A 16,835-nucleotide genomic window follows, 5' to 3' on the forward strand; every position below is an offset into this window, starting at 1 on the left:
AACTCTGGCTGAGCAAACTGCCAAGCAACGGTACAGTACATGCCAAGAGGACAAGAGCTGGCCAGTCTCAGGGAAGGTAAACTACTATGGAAAACTTATATTGGTCCCTTAAAGTGAACACAGAAAGGCTGGAAATGCACCCTCACAGGAGCAGGAACGGGGCATGGGGGAGGCACACCCCACTCAGCTGCCAGTCTGCTGCTTCTCCCCAAACCCAAGAAACACCTCTGTCAACAGGTCACGGTTTAAGAATAAAGAAGCACAAACCTGATGTGGCTGGGATGGAGTGCATGGATTTTCCATCTGTGGTGGAAAGAGAACAGCAGGAGGGACTCTAGTCTCACCTCTCAGTGGCACGCCCAAGATCTTCAATTTTTATGCCCAAGTTTTCTTCTCTTGCAGGAGAATATGGAGTTACCTGGCCGCTGTGGGAACATTGGTGCTTGGGGCATAGACCCAAAACCAGTCTCTGGTGGGTTCACCTTGCCCTTGGAGCAGCTCAGGTATTGAAGATAACCACTACCCAACTTCACAGCCAGTTAGACTCTGCTCTCCTACTGGTGCGTGGCAACGTGTCTGTGGTAACGAGACATGATAAATTTTGGACCTGGAAGCATTTGCCATTGTAATGTGATGTGTTTTTGACCAAACCACCAAAAAGGTTGTTAGGTAACATCTCACATGACTGAGCAGGAGATACCTTATTTTGTACCATGTAACACCTCAGTAGTGATTGGAGTAATCTTCAATAAGCTACATAACTCTCTCAAACTAAGCAACAAGGTTACTTAACATCTGTCTTAAATTGGAAAATGCTTAAGGGAAAGAGAAATAAAAATTATATGCAGTAGTATTACACTAATTCCGTCAACAAGGAAGAAACAACCCTTATTCAGCATCATCAATAAGATATTTTTAAAGGCTAGTTACTGAAAGCTACCAATGTACTATGACTGATGTTATACCTATGTTAATAATCATTGTATTGTTATTTGTAGTAACTTTATCATTGGTTTGTTATCTTAAAACTCAAATAGTACATGTGAATAAGATACTAATTCAAGTTAAATCACACACCAAGCTATTATAAATTGCCGTGTTTGCCATTATACATGTGCTCACTCTCACAGTGCACAAGAGGGCTGGTCATTCACACAACAAATTAATGAATGAAGCTCACAGTGCAACAGCGGTTAACAATGGTTGGTCTGAGCCAAGGGACCGATCAAGGGATCAGTGACCTCCTGCAATGGGAGAAGGGCCAGGCAAGGGGCAGGCAGGGGCTGGGCAGGGGCTCCGTGCTCAGGAAGCTTGGGGAGGAGTGCATGAGTGACTGACTGGCCATGGCTGTAGCAAAGGAAGCTGAACTTGGCTTTACGCAAAGGACCTGGAGGGAGATCCTGAGTCTCGATAAACAGCTGATGGAGACTGCTGGACTTGGACAAATAGTTCATCTTGTTTCTAAACCTACATCTTCTGAAAAGTAGGTTGCCAAAGTACATGGAGAATCTTACCCACCAAGGAGGTATGTTTCATCTGCAAGCATACATTAGCACTGGACTTCCATTAACCTGCCAGGCAATTAGCACAAGTTGAAAGTCAGCTTCCAAGGAATTATGAAGGGCTGATCCTCCGGGGACTGACAGGAGTGGTTGAGTTTTTTTCCCAAAGTGACCATGTCAGTGTATCCTAAGCAAATGTGTTGAGAGAAGAGAGGGGGTGATGGATCAGCCGGTAGACCCACTGGTCCAGGAGGCCAGCCCTTCTTCCACTCGCAGGCTGCTCTGCCCTGCCCTGCTGCTGCTCACGCACAGGATTTAGCTGTACAACAACCAGGTCCCTTCACCCTGTTATAATGTTATAATGACATTACGTTGTTATACATGGTTAGCAGCTAATTGTAGTGGGTTTTTTTTAAAAAAAAACTGTCTCCATGAGGAAATATGCAATGCTATGAATCTGAGCAACCTGTTGTGAATGAAAACAAACTTCTGCTCTGAACAAAACAGAGTCTTTCATGTCGCATTTAACTGAAAATGAAACTATAAAAATACCAATATCAGTAATTTTAAGAGTATAAAAATCATTAATAGTTGCTCATTCCTATTAAAAGGAAGTTTCAAACAAGAACAGTACAGAAAAAGTAATAAAGAAACCAATTAACAAGCTAACTGTGCTCTCTGTTCAGAAAATCAGGTGCAACTAGTAGATATTTCAGACTACCCGAGCAAGGACAGTAAGATCACTGGGACTTTCCACTGTGCTTGAAGATTGGAAGCATTTGTCTATATGTTAGACCAATATTTATGAACAAATTGCAAGACTTTTACTCATTTCTTAACAAGCAATACATTTCCTAATCTGCTTGATGCTTGATCTGTTACAGATCAGTTCTTTTCCCAACACTTCCATGGACGTCCATGGATGCAGGACTTAGACCAAGCTGCACTGAAGCCCTGACATCTCTCTGAAGCTGGTGGCCCCAACCAAACTCAGACTCCCTGTTTGCTCTTTTTGCCCGCCACGTGTCCATGGCTGGAAGAACAGAAGGACCACGTGTAGGGCATTGGGATGGGAGTGTAACCATGTCATCCTGCAGTATGACACTGCCACCACCAGTAACAGGCCATAAGCTTTGTACTGAGAGCGCAGGCGCTCAGGGCTGAAGTTTGTCACGTCTGCTCTGGCTGATCTTTTCTTGATCCACCTGCAGCTTGGTGTTGTTTGGGTTTCCTGTGGCAGCAGTTTCTCTAACTGACCACGTGGCTATTGCTAATTTGTTTTAATTTTTGACCTTGTATGTTACCACCATAGCTTTTCATAGCTAGCAGTAACAAGCCACCATTCCATGCAGAATGAGATATTTATGGCTGTAACGTAGTGATGCAGCATAGAGAAACACATGCCTGATATGGTATCTGTAGCATCGAGAAGTGGAGACAAGGATGTGGTGTAAAGGCATGGGGTGATAAGATGGTGCACAGGCCTAGCACTGGAGACCGCATAACGATTCACATATGGTCAGTTAAAACAATGCAGGCCTGGAACTGGATAAACCTTGGTTTAAGGGTAAAATAAAGAGAACGAATGCATGGTATCTAACATTCGTAAATGTATATAGCAAGTTGGGATGCAATGTGGAGCTGCAGAGCAGTGAAGGAAGAGCAGAGCATGGTAGCAAACAGAAAAATGATGCTCAAGTGGATCTGAGAGGGAGGAGGAAGAAATGATGGATGCTGCTCAGGCCAGCACTCCCAGTAGCAGAGGACATCCCCGGGGTGGAGGTATGGATGCTGCCACTGTGGGCTCTGCAGGGCGGCCAGTCTGATGAGGGTCGCGGAGCAGCAGGGTGGCTCATGGGGACAGTGGGTGGCTGGGACCTCAGCCTGACCTGTCCTGTCCCATCCGGTCACATCCCACCCTTGGGGGACAGGATGGCACATGGACAACCAGCCCCCTGCCACCACCTCACCCTGGTGCGGCAGAAGGGAGGTTGTTACACTTCAGGATTAGAAAGTAAGAATCTAGTGAAAATCTAGCAAATTCTGAACTGCTTATATTTTAAAGAGCATCATAAAACAGAAAAATTAAACCTCATCCATCTGACTGGGTAATTCCTGAAAATTAAACATGACAGGTGATATAAACAAATGGCATGATGGTTAGTGCAAGGAGGGAGATAATTTCTGTGATTTATTTTCGAGTTTAACAGCCTATGAAAACATGTTAAAAGTAGATACAGTGGAGAAAATGCTGTTTTGGAAAAGTGATTTCTGCAGATGTCTGATGTTTGTGAGGGCACAGAGGTGATCAAATCATTGCAATTTACCTCTAGGAAAGAAACTCCTTCGCTGCCTCTGCTAGGGAAGAAAACATGTGGGTTTTGTTGAGATTGATGCCGAGTGCATTCCTAATGCTTAGCGTGCCTTGGAGGGGAGAAGCGAAGTGTTATTATCTGGGGAGTTATTTTGGCTGGGAAGCAGACCCAGACATGGATAGCTGCCCCACAGCCATGACAGTCACCATTTCCTCGTGAGAAGGTGCAGCTCAGTCCCTGCTGTGCTCCTCTTGGGACCTGTATGGGGAGAAATGCTAATGTTTTTTGTCGCCAGGCCCCTCCTCGCTCCCTATGCCCCTCAGCATCCCTCAGCTGCCCTGCCGTCCATGCCACCCCCACCCCAGGACAGGGCTGAGTGGTGCCCACCTGCTCCCTCCGGCCTCCTGCACCACCTCACTTGGAGTTTCAGTTCCTTGGAGAAGGGCATCTTTGATATAACTGCCAGTAACATAAATACCAAAAGCATCCAGCAATCAGTTCACTAAGGGCAGCTTTTACTGGAGCTCTGTCATTTACCTTTCCTTCTCTTTTCACTCTGGCATGACATAAGAACAAGACTTGGCAATCCAGGCTGGATGTGTAAGAACAGACCAGAAAGTCAGTCAAATAAGTATCAAAGAAAACAGCAACCTCCCTGGGAAAAGAGGATAAAGATCTGGCCCTTGGCTGTGTTACCAGTGTTGTTATGTGTGAACAGAATAGAGGAGGACAAGGCAGAGTGGGAGAGGAGAGAGGAGACTGTGCACACTGACTAAAGCTTCTCTGACACTACCTCTGTGAGCACTGCTGGGAAAGTCCTACAGAGGAAGAATAAGTAACAGCAAGATGAGATACACAGAAGATTCCCAGCTGCAGAGGTGCCCCATTAACAGCAACAAAAACCCCAGAATATTGACAGTCATTGTGGGAGTTTTGGAGTATGTGGTTGGTGAGCAAATCTAACAAATAGGCGTCTAAACTATGACAGTAAGAAAGACATCTGTGGCTTGTTCCCTTATGACTCATGGTTGAAGCTCTTATTAAATCTCTGAACATGTTTTTCAAATGGAAAATGGTCAGTTGAGCACTTCAGAGATTGATGTTTTTAAAGATAGCGGAGTTCTTCAATTACATGAGGCATTTATAAGATAAAAGCTATTTGATCACTTTCTCTATGAAGAATGGAAGTATAAGCAGCAATAAATGTATTATCCACAATTTTGCATTTACATGATATTCATCACTCAATCTGTAACACTGATGGCAATCATTGCACTAATTTTCATGCAGGACTAAATGTCATTTATGCAATCCAAAATGTACCAGTGTGAGAATATTTATTAGTTTTCAAAATTAAGAGATGTAAATGCTAAGGGAACCTGTCACAATGTCACTCAACAATACACCCATCTCACTCAAATGGCACCAATGCCCTGCTAAATAGAAAGCAACGTTTTAAGTAGCCTGTTCTTTCTTTTTACCTTGCTTTAGTTTACAGAAATAGTTAATTTCTGGAAATTTCTTCAATGTTAGGTATGTGACAAGTAACACACCACTAATACTGAAAACAAAGTTCTGCTTATCATAGAATCATAGAATGGTTTTGTCACCGAAATTCGGGAATGAAAGAAAACTCCTTAATACCAATTTAGCATTAAGAAGCAAGCATTGCCTTTATTGCAGCGCTGGGTGTCAGGAGGATAGTTCCTCTAATCAGGCACCCCTAACACTGGTTCTCGTCATATTTACACACAAATATTACAAAGATTACAAAATGGTACACTCCCTGCTACAATAATTGGCTCATATTTCTTTGCCTAGTATGCAAAGTAGAATGCACACTCAGTTCCTTTCTCCGCCTCTATCTTTTGAGTAGGTGGGATAATTTGGGTAGGGGGCTTATGGGTCAGTGGTCGTGGGGACCCTGGCCCAAATTACCTTTCCCCTAGTTTCTCAATACTTTGGTCCTGGTAATTGTTTGCTATACGCCTCAGTAACATAAGGATGCTGCTGGAGGCAATTAGTGGCCTCCCTTTCTGAAAAGTATGTACATAAGGACCTTGAAGTGTCTTGTAGCTCCTCCTTTTTCTCATGCTGTGTAGCAGGTGCTCATTCTAAGAATCATTAGCCTTCTACCTAAAGTAATAATGAAGAGTTTCTTATCACATATAATACAAGTAGGCCTTCGTTACAGGCCTTTCTTTTTGGCTACAGTTTGGGTTGGAAGGGACCTCAAAGACCATGTCGTTCCAACCCCCCTGCCATGGGCAGAGACACCCTCCACTAGACCAGGTTGCCCAAAGCCCCATCCAACCTGGCCTTGAACGCTTCCAGGGAGCTGGCTGCCACAACTTCTCTGGGCAATGACACATCAGCAAGCATCCATATAGCATTGTAGCTAAGAGTCCATTCTTCAGAATATCTGCTGCATATCCTAGAATTATGTTTTGAAACATTTTTAATTCCACCTTATCTTCTTGCATTCACTCATTTTGCATTCACTCAGCTATAGCTGGCATATCCCTCTACAGCTAAGAGGTGAACGGTGACTACTAGAGAAGGTACAGGGCAAGAAGTTCAACTCTAAACTGCAGAAGTAACAAGCACAGAGACAAAAGCTCCGAAATAAGTATACAAGACAGCACCCAAACACAGTGTCAGAGAACCCCATAACAAATCACCCAGGGCAGTCTAGACAAAACATTGAAATGCCCCAGTCCCCCAAATCCTGAACTGGCAGGGTCATGGCCTAGAAGCTCTGAGGTCACCTACATTTTTCAACACTTTGGCTACATGACTGAATGCTGCATTCATAGCTATTATGCAGATAGTATATATTTCATGTGGTATTGAGCCTCTGCTATCTATGTACTTTTAGTTTCATTTACACAACAGGTTTAGCAGTACCTGGGATGGATGTATACATTTAAAAAAATCACAAAACAAGTGGAAATATATGGAAAACAGTTTAATATTAACCACTAAATACTTTTCACTGTGATTACACTGCTGGCAGTAATCACTGTTGCTTCACTTCCAGTAACAAAAGAATTAGCTGAGGAAAGCACTAGGCTTCAAATATGTTTACCATATTCCTACTGTAATAGTTTAAGTACAGTACAAACACCAGCCTTTTGTCTATCTGCATCTCTGCAGATATAACTCAAGACAAATCCAAAATGGAAGAATTGTTTGTGTTTTATTCTAGACCATAGAAGCTAATCTTTAAACAGTAGGTCAGCCAGGATTCTCAGGAAGACTTCAGGGTTTAACTGTTGTGTAAACTGCAAGAGGAAAAATAAACTATAATAAAATACTCCTGCATGTCATTCAAACTTTTCTGTCATAAAACATCGCAAGGTTAAGCACAGACATTTCATCTTTTCTGTAGTTTGATGTCAACTGTTTCCTTGTCTCTCTATCACAGTGGCTATGAATACTTCTTTGATGGTCTCCTTATCCAAGTTCCTGCCTGTAAAGAGAAATCAATTAGCTAATTATATTTTACAGTGTATTACAAAAAATGCATGCAAGTAGCAACCTGCAAGTCTTCTCAGCAAGGAAAACGTTTATTACACCAATGAGTGAAAACAGAGCAGTATTAAACTGAAGCTGCAGGTAACAAGATAACCTTAGATTTTACAGGCAACAACAGACTTTAAGCTGTACAAGTAACAGAAAGGAGGAAAAATATGGGGTTTCTGGTCATAAAAACTTTGCAAAGCACACAGTAACAAGTAGGAAATAGAAATTTACAAGCTTGTCATTACAAGCTTTTCAGAAACAAAACATTTTATACATTTTAATGCTATAATCACTTTCCTTACAGTAACTGAATATTTGATCAAACATTCAAACCATTCCCATCATGATATTTATAATTATGGATTTGAAAAATAACATTAAATATGCCAACATAATTTGTGAATACTTAGTTTTGGTTTGGTTTGGTTTATTTCAGTGTCACTAAAATGGATAGTGTAGATTCCTCTCAGCTGGAATATAAAACTGCAGGAGGTGTTGATGGATAAACCTTTGACTGAAGGTTACGCTGAACATACTCACTGCTACTCTTCTAGACCATTTAGGCTGGTTGCTTTTCACTGGACAAGTCAGAGGACTGCTTGATGAAAGAACAGCTTCGTGAAGTCAGACAAGGAGATACGTAATTTCCTCTTACCTATTAGCACCAGTCTATTGGTTCTCTTTTCATCTTCTTTCCAGGCTACTGCAGTCTCTTCCAGATCATAGAGCTCATGGACACCTTGGACTATCACTTGATGAGATTTGCCTTGAATAGATACCAGTCCCTTATCAGAAAAATAACTGTTAGGATACATAAACAAACCTTTAAACATGAAATAAGTAAGAGGGGAAAAAAATGAAACTAAGCCAAGCAGGGAAAAATAATTCTGGCAACTATGTACCAGTTAGTCAAAATAACCATGTAGTATGATCACTTCTACTCATAACATCCGTTCTCACATCTCCTTATTTTGTTAATGACTAACAATTACACTTTGCCATACTCTGCCTTCTGTTCCTCATTTGGTCAGTATCTAGCTTTTATGTTTGAGTAAAAATAAAATGTCATCAGCTACTATGCCACTTTGAATATATATATCTGCTGTATGATGTATCCGCCCATGAAAGAGTGATTGCCAGCAAAGATGATGTAAAATGAGCAAAAATGTTGGATTTCAGATTATCCTGATTAAGCTCTCATGCTCAGCATATTCACTACTCTGAAACAGAAGCTTCAAATATTGGAGAATGAACAAATATTTGTGAAGTAAAATGACTAGCAACAGAATTAGAAGGGATTACTGTCAGAGTGAGCCCATTAATCCACATACCAGAAGTTGTATTAAAAGATTTTTCATCATTTAATGTAAAACTTTATAAAATATTTTAGTGGAACACATTCTGTAAAACATGTCTTATACTTCCCTAAAAAAAAAAAAAGTGTTAAAAATATTTCATGAAAAAAGGTCTGCATTTGACATATTAGTTGGAATTCTATGACTATCACTGCCAAAAGGATTATGACTGCAGGTAAGATATAAATATAAAAGCAACAAACTCTGGAACCCATTCCATAATTACCTGGGGTTCATTTGATTTGGTGTATTTGTCTGTGACTGAGGGCCCACACACAGCTTATCACAGGCCTCAGATCTCCTAAATAATTAATTTGATTCCCATACAACAAAAATGTACTCGCGCATAGCAAATAGTACTGTTTTCAGACAGCTTAAGATGCATCAGTGGCTATTTTCTTCTATTTATCAGGAAGGAAAAGACAAGGATATTCTCATTTCATTGCTGAAAGAGCAAGAATCCAACCTTTCTTCCAAAGAAATGAAAATAATTATGTTGCTATGTATGACACACAAGTGTTCTCAGAAAACAAATCAGAGTGTATTTTCTTGTACTTCTTACAGCCTACCAAATGACAGACTTGATTCTCATTTTTTAATCATTTACTTGGCTGGTTGGTATATGGAAAATGAAAATATATCCTAAATTGTCACCTGTAATCTTCTCAAAACCATGCAACTGAAAAACATACAAAGTGCTCATGAAGATGAATACTTACGGGCTGCATCTTTAAAACTACAGTCTGACAATACTGTAAAAAGTTTTGAGTGTTGACCACAACTAGTATTGCACTGCTATGTTATGCCAAATTCAACTTCTGCATATTATGCCAACAATTATAACTACAGACAGCATTCTATAGTATCCAACCTACATTATCCAATACCTAGATAAGGAGACATTTATGTGAGATGGATGGAATCTTTCAAAGCAATGGAGGTGAAAAATGAAAAAGTGATTTAACTATGTCCTGATTATTAACTCTGCCAATGATGTTTGGGATTGTACATCTTCCCTCTCAATTCAAAACAAGTAGGATCAATGTTTGCTTCTCCGTCAGCTACCTCCTTTTGAGTTGTTCCCCCAGCCAGCAGATAACAAACCCTTCCTACAGAGAACAATGACAAATTGCTATTCCCCATTTTGTCTGCTCTGTTGCAGTGATCCAGCAGTGCTTTTGACAGCACACTGCAGTTTTTTAGGTGTAAAAGATGAAAAGCACAAAACAAAGAAGTTGGTCAATTCTGATTAACCTTCAGTCTTATGACATCCATGGTGCGCCCACTCTTATCTTTCACGTCCTTCTCCCACAGAAGATTCTATGAAAAGGAAAATGTTTTCATAAACAGAGTGGTATGGAACGATATTCTATAAAAAGCCACAATTATTTTTCAGTTGACAATGATTTGTTACTTACCTGAATGAAGAGATTCAAGTTTTCTTCTTTTATATTTCCTGGAACTTCAAATGTTACTGTAATTATACCCTGCAAATGGAAAGACTCATTTATTATTACCAAACTGAATAAACATTGCATTGCATTAATTTCAAAAAGTGTTCTTTATCACTTGGCCTCATAAAAAAGCAACTATATAACCATGTCAATTTTTTTAAAGAAAAAATCTCCATTTCTGTTCTGCTTTAATTTGCTATATTATGCTGTACTTTTTTGTTCTGTTTGGGTGTGCACTTAAGGGCCACATGCAATACTTGGAACAGTTTACTGCCATCAGCTTCTACTATGTAATTCTTTGCTGTAGCTGAGGTTTGTTCTCAAACAAAGGCTAACAATTTTAATTCTTATAGGCTAGTAAGCTCAATCTTTCAAACATGTTTAAGAATGCTATTTTCTTGGCATAGTGATCTTTGTCACAATATCTGATCTTCATCACAATTATAACAGACAAAAATTAATCAACATATTTTTCACCTATCCTTACCTTCCTGTTACGAAAAGCTTTTTATAAATGGACAATGTAGAAATAGATTCTGAAAAGAAAGATGTCTGGTGTGGTGTTTTATTCCAAAGCAACCACCGGCTTACTGCTCAGAACCAATTATCAAAACAGAAGATGAAAACAAATGTGTAGTTTAAAATTAATTATTTATTAAAAATAAAGGAAATAACGTGTCAAACTTATTTTTGTCACTATATCCTCTCAATGGCATAGAAGAACATACAAAGGATTACTTTTCGTACAACGTAAAATTCTTTCAAATGATTACTGCTTTCAGATGACTAATCTAACTTAAGAAAAAAAATAAAAGCAACAAGCAGCAAATCTAAATGTTTATCTAATGACCAAATAAACTCACCAAAATAACCAAAAGCTAACACTGAGCAGCTTCAGAACAAGTCAGACAAAAGTTCATTGTGCTCCACACATAGTGCAGTATTGCTTCTGTTGACCTTCCACACAAATAAGCATGCTTTATCATCCAACAAGGACTTGCAGCCTACTGCCAGAGAAGTGTTCTGCTCTCATTTATACCTCATCTGTCTCAACAACCATCTTAAAAATGTGAGTGTTGAACAGGGATAGTAACAATGAATTCGCACTGCTTCCTACTGGTTGAACAGCTCCATGCTACATAAACAACAATATTTCTTAATAATACAAGCATGCTACAACTCACATAACATTTGGGAAGGCTTCTATTTAAGTTTCTTTCTACTTTAGGGATCTATTCAGACTTTTATTACTATAACTGAACATATTTAAGATGAACACAGATTTTAATTAAACAAAAAACTATGAACTTAAGATTCGATCACAATTTATAGCTAAGCATGAAGCTGATTTTATATTTAATCTTTAGATCCGAAAGGAGGTTATAATTGCCTTTTGCTGTTTTCAAGACTAGCAACTTCACTGTCAAGATCTGCAGTTCAAAAAGAAAAATACAGGCATTATATGCATCATATTTTAACCTGAAAATTAAATGTAATCATAGCAACTTCCCAGAAGAAAAGCACACTTTTCTAACCTACCATATAAAAATACAAGTTTTTTCTTTTTTTGCAGCCCCTGAGGGAACTGTTGCCCATGGGTGAACTGCACCCAACTGGGGATACCCTGAAGAGGACTGTGACCCACAACTCATCCACACAGCAGGGTACCTGTATCTGGGGCCTGTGGGTGACCCATGGAGCAGGGACACTAAGGAACAGAGCAATGACAAAACCAGTAAGAAGCAAAAAGGAGCAGAAAGCTACTACCCAAAACTACAGGCCCTAATAAAAGGTTTCTGTCTTTCGGATAAGCCCCCTTTAAGTACTGAAAGGCCGTAATGAGGTCTTCCCAGCCCCTTCTTTTCTCCAGGCTGAACAACTCCAACTCTCTCAGCCTGTCTTCACAGCAGAGGTGCTCCAGCCCTCTCATCACCTTCAAGGCCTTCCTCTGGACTTACTGCAACAGCTCCATGTCTATCTTGAACTGGGGTCCCCAGAGCTGGATGCAGTACTCCAGGTGGGGTCTCAGCAGAGCAGAGTGCATTACTGCAATGACCTGGGAAATCCAGAAGGAGCCTTGGTTCTGGTACTGGGAATCTGTGATTGTATATTCTGGTGTGAGTGGTGCACCCATTACACACGTGGGGATGTGTGCAGACAGTGTATAAACTGTTGGAAAAAGTAAGGACCTGTGAGGACAGGAAGATGACTGGGAAGGCACAGGATGGTGCCAGCTTCAAGCCCATGCACCCACAGTATGGAGCCTTAACAGTACCCTGGGGCAGCATCCAAGAAAATTAGCCCAGGAGTTGCAAAAAGGGAGACAACTACCACCTGTAAAACACTGGGAGGTATGCTGCTTTGCTGTGGGAACATGCCAGAGTTTATCATATGCTTCAAATGGAACATCAGAAAGATTGGGACCACTTTGAATTCATCACCATCAGACTGACAGTCCCTGTTAGACTAATGGTCTGCTAAAAAATGCACTAGCAAATGCTCAGCAAGAATGACAAACCCTGAATCAGAACTTAGCAGCTGGTAACACTGAGCTGGCCAAAGGGAAAGCTGTGTGACAAGCCATCCAATCTACTATGGAAAAACTAAGCCAGTTTAAAATTAAGAGAGTCCTATCAGGCAGTCCATGTTACAGTCCTGCAGAAATGGGAGCACCATTCCCCAAAGTGCAACCACTCTGCCATACTTTACTTGGACTAATTAAAGCAGTGCAGGACACCTACGGTTGCTGCCCCCAGAAGCTGCTTCTGCATTGGCTGTGGTGGGGCTCGGAAGCTAGAGGAGGGCACTTAGAAGAGCAGGAAGCTCTGGGATTCACTGACGGATGGGTATGCTGAGCTTGATCCTTCCAATCCCACAAACAAGACCCCTGTGGAGGGACTGGGAAGAAGGGGCAATCAACTGTGATCACTTTGACTCTTGCTGTGTTTAAAGGCAAGGGGGCAAGGGACCCTGAAAAGGCTGAGGCCACAGACCTAAAGTTCTGACAGGCACAGTCACTACTGCCCCTCTGGTACCACCTGATAACCTGGTGGGACAGCCCATTGATCAAGGAGTGACCTAGAGTATCATACTGGGCAGAACATGCCAGAGGCAGTCTCATAGAAAAGCACGACAAAACTGCAGTTGTGAAAGTGTCGGGAGGGGATAAAAAATCTCCATGTTCCCACTCTACTAATCGAGACTTGGAAAGAAGAAAAGAAATTCTTCAAAGAGCTAGACCTAGTAGCTAAGAAATAACAAGCTCAGGAGAAAGGTCAGAGCTCAGTTCATATGGTTATAGGATGTGAAGCAAGCTCTGGGAAATCTAAGTCATCTGATGCATCATCTTACTCCCCAACTGCGGAAATGCTCGTGTTATATCAAATGAACACTGGTCACCATGCATTTGGGTTTTGGATGAAACTACAGCTGCTGGACTCAGAAAGCAATTGGATATCCAACGCTGGTGTTACTCTGTGGTTGCACTGCTTAATTGTTTCCTTGAATATTTGCTATACTAAGACATGGTGAGAAAATTAAATAGTCGAGTGTCTTGGTTTGGTGTTTTGCAGCAGCAAGGCCTGAATTTTGCAGTAAACAATGCTAACCTTACTAATCTACAAAGGGTGGAGTCTATAATGGAAATACATTAATTCAAACCCTTACAATACTAACCTCCATCATCCACTTGGCAGGAGATGGAGGTTAAATACAATTATTTTTGGCGTGTATATTAAGACTGTTACAACATTAACCCCTACAGCCTAACTCAGCAGCAAGAAGTGAAATATGTACTAGGTGTACATTCAGTTTCTTTAAGGGTAGAGTCTATAACCCATATATGTTCATACGGCTCTAGGTATGTGTAAGCTTACAATGCTTATGTAGCAGGGGCTGCAGAGGTGAGAGGTATGGGAGGAGGCCATCAGCTGCCTTGTGTGTCTCACAACCTGTGCCAGCCAGCTCTGAAGCCATACAACAGTAAAAAAAAAAAATCCCACACATCTTCAGGCAGAGAAACACATGGCATCCTGTTAGAGAGACAGACACCTCCAGCCACTTGGGACTGAGGACTCTTTCTAGGAGGCACACCATGCCCAAGGGGGTACATACACGCCTGAGAGACTGCAGCTTTTGTTTACCCACAGAGCAGGGGCACTCCACAGGTTGAGGGCCCTGCATGAACCACAGGGAAGGAACACTAAGGAACAGAGCAGCAATGAGGAACAGAAAATCATTACACAAACACCCCCAGCTTCCTATGCCACAGGTGGCCTTGCTGGGAGACTTGGATGGACTAGTGCAACCCACTGAAAAAAACAGGGAAATTTGGGGGAGAGAGGGAAAGAGAAGGAGAGGTTTTCATGTAAGTGTTTGTGTAACTGTTTTGCATTTATTGTCTTCAGTAGTCAAATTAGTAATTATAACTTTTTGTTGCCTGGCAATAAATTCAGTAATTCCCTGCTTAAGACTATTCTGCTTTTGAGAAAGGTCTAAGCCGAAAAAGATACTGTGATCATAACATTTGGAAAACAAAATAAAAGCCTACAAACCCTACCCCCAAAAAAAAACAACCCCAAAACTAAGAGTCTTTCTAGTAAAACCTGTGCATCATGGACAAGACAGGTGCTTGAAAGTAGCAATTAGCATAGAACTGTTTAAATTCTATAGGGATGAAGGCCCAGATTCTTTCCTTAAATTCACCTTTGACATTAGATATGCTTATCACAAAAAACGCTATACTTGCTCAAATAAAATCTACAAAGGCAGAAATGCTATTTACAGTTGCATTATGCTAGCATCATTGTATTGCACACAGAGAGAGAGAAGATTCTGCCCTGATACAAACACACACTGGGTTGAGCATCAGGGGGGCAAGGAATACATTTTAGAGTTTAATTTGACATACTAAAAATAACATCAACTGAACTGGGGGGTTTTTTTTAACATGCCTGTGCTTACAGTATTGACACCTAGTTTATAGGGCAGAATCTACTTCACTGTTACAAGTTAAATTGTTATTATTTCTTGTGAAAACAATGCGAAGCATTCCTAGAACAGAAATCTACACATGCTTAACTACTCAGTGAAGTTTTATTACAGCTTTAAAGAATGCAAAGTCATGAATAACATCTCCCTGATATCGACATCAACAAACAACATTTGGATAGAAAAACCTACAGGATAAAGAATGGCTACAAATTTAGGACTTGATTCTGCAAACATTTAAGAGAGTGCTATTTGTTTGTTTCAGTAACACTCTCCATGTGTATCAATGAATAGGAAGCCTATAAGCTATTTTTGAAAGTAAGATTCTAAATGGATATAGTAAGTTAGAATCATAGAACGGTTTGGGTTGGAAGGGACCTCAAAGATCATCTAGTTCCAACCCCCCTGCCATAGGCAGGGACACCCTCCACTACACCACGCTGCCCAAAGCCTCATCCAACCTGGCCTTGAACACTTCCAGGGATGGGGCTGCCACAGCTTCTCTGGGCAACCTGTTCCAGTACCTCACCACTCTAACAGTAAAGAATTTCTTTCTAACATCTAATCTAAATCTATCCATTACCCTTTGTCCTGTCACTACACTCCCTGATAAAAAGTCCCCCACCAGCCTTCCTGTAGAGTCCCTTCAGGTACTGGAAGGCCGCAATTAGGTCTCCCCAGAGCCTTCCTTTCTCCAGGCTGAACAACCCCAAGTCTCTCAGCCTGTCCTCATAGGAGAGGTGCTCCAGCCCTCTGATCATCTACATGGCCCTCCTCTGGACTCTCTCCAACAGCTCGATGTCTCTCCTGTACTGGGGACCCCAGAGCTGGATGCAGTACTCCAGGTGGGGTCTCACAAGAGCAGAGTAGAGGGGCAGGATCACCTCCCTCGACCTGCTGGTCACACTGCTTTTGATACAGCCCAGGACACAGTTGGCTTTCTGGGCTGCAAGCACACACTGCCGGCTCATGTTGAGCTTCCCATCAATCAATATCTCCAAGTCCTTCTCCTCAGGGCTGCTCTCAATCCATTCTCTGCCCAGCCTGTAGTCGTGCTTGGGATTGCGCTAACCCACGTGCAGGACCTTGCACTTGGCCTTGTTGAACTTCATGCAGTTCGCACGGGCCCACCTCTCCAGCCTGTCAAAGTCCCTCTGGATGGCATCCCTTCCGTCCAGTGTGTTGACCACACCACACAGCTTGGTGTTGTCAGGAAACTTGCTGAGGATGCACTCAATCCCACTGTCCATGTTGCCAACAAAGATGTTAAACAGTGCTAGCCCCAATACCGACCCCTGAGGAACGCCACTCTTCACTGATCTCCACTTGGACATTGAGCCGTTGACCACAACACTTTGAGTGCGACCATCCAACCAATTTTTATCCATCGAGTGGTCCATCCTTTGAATCCATGGCTCTCCAATTTAGAAACAAAGTTGTCATGCAGGACAGTGTCAAATGCTTTGCACAAGTCCAGGTAGATGATGTCAGTCACTCTTCCCTTGTCCACCAGTGCTGTAACCCCATCATAGAAGGCCACCAAATCTGTCAGGCACGATTTGCCCTTAGTTGAAGCCATATTGGCTGTCACCAATCACCTCCTTATTTTCCATGCGCCTAAGCATAGTTTCCAGGAGAATCTGCTCCATGATCTTGCCAGGCACAGAGGTGAGACTGACCAGCCTGTAGTTCCCT

General features: G+C 41.6%; 1 protein-coding gene across 5 annotated transcripts in view; it reads right to left on the bottom strand.

Moving 5' to 3' along the window:
• Nucleotides 1-6,770: 6,770 nt before the first annotated feature.
• LOC129199305 (zinc-regulated GTPase metalloprotein activator 1A-like) overlaps nucleotides 6,771-16,835 on the bottom strand; it is a 31,862-nt gene continuing 21,797 nt past the window's right edge. For 2 of the 5 annotated variants that reach the window (XM_054809590.1, XM_054809589.1), the window contains exons 13-16: nucleotides 10,116-10,184; nucleotides 9,952-10,017; nucleotides 7,998-8,127; nucleotides 6,771-7,289 (exon numbers count right to left, since the gene is read on the bottom strand). In XM_054809590.1, the coding sequence (XP_054665565.1) occupies nucleotides 7,216-7,289; nucleotides 7,998-8,127; nucleotides 9,952-10,017; nucleotides 10,116-10,184 (339 nt within the window). In that variant the 3' untranslated portion in view covers nucleotides 6,771-7,215. Of the gene's footprint in view, nucleotides 7,290-7,997; nucleotides 8,144-9,951; nucleotides 10,018-10,115; nucleotides 10,185-16,835 lie in introns of all 5 variants that reach the window. The other 3 variants (XM_054809587.1, XR_008574641.1, XR_008574642.1) reach the window with 3 other exon arrangements.

The sequence above is a fragment of the Grus americana genome, chromosome Z (assembly GCF_028858705.1).
Source record: "Grus americana isolate bGruAme1 chromosome Z, bGruAme1.mat, whole genome shotgun sequence".
NCBI classification, from domain to species: domain Eukaryota; kingdom Metazoa; phylum Chordata; class Aves; order Gruiformes; family Gruidae; genus Grus; species Grus americana.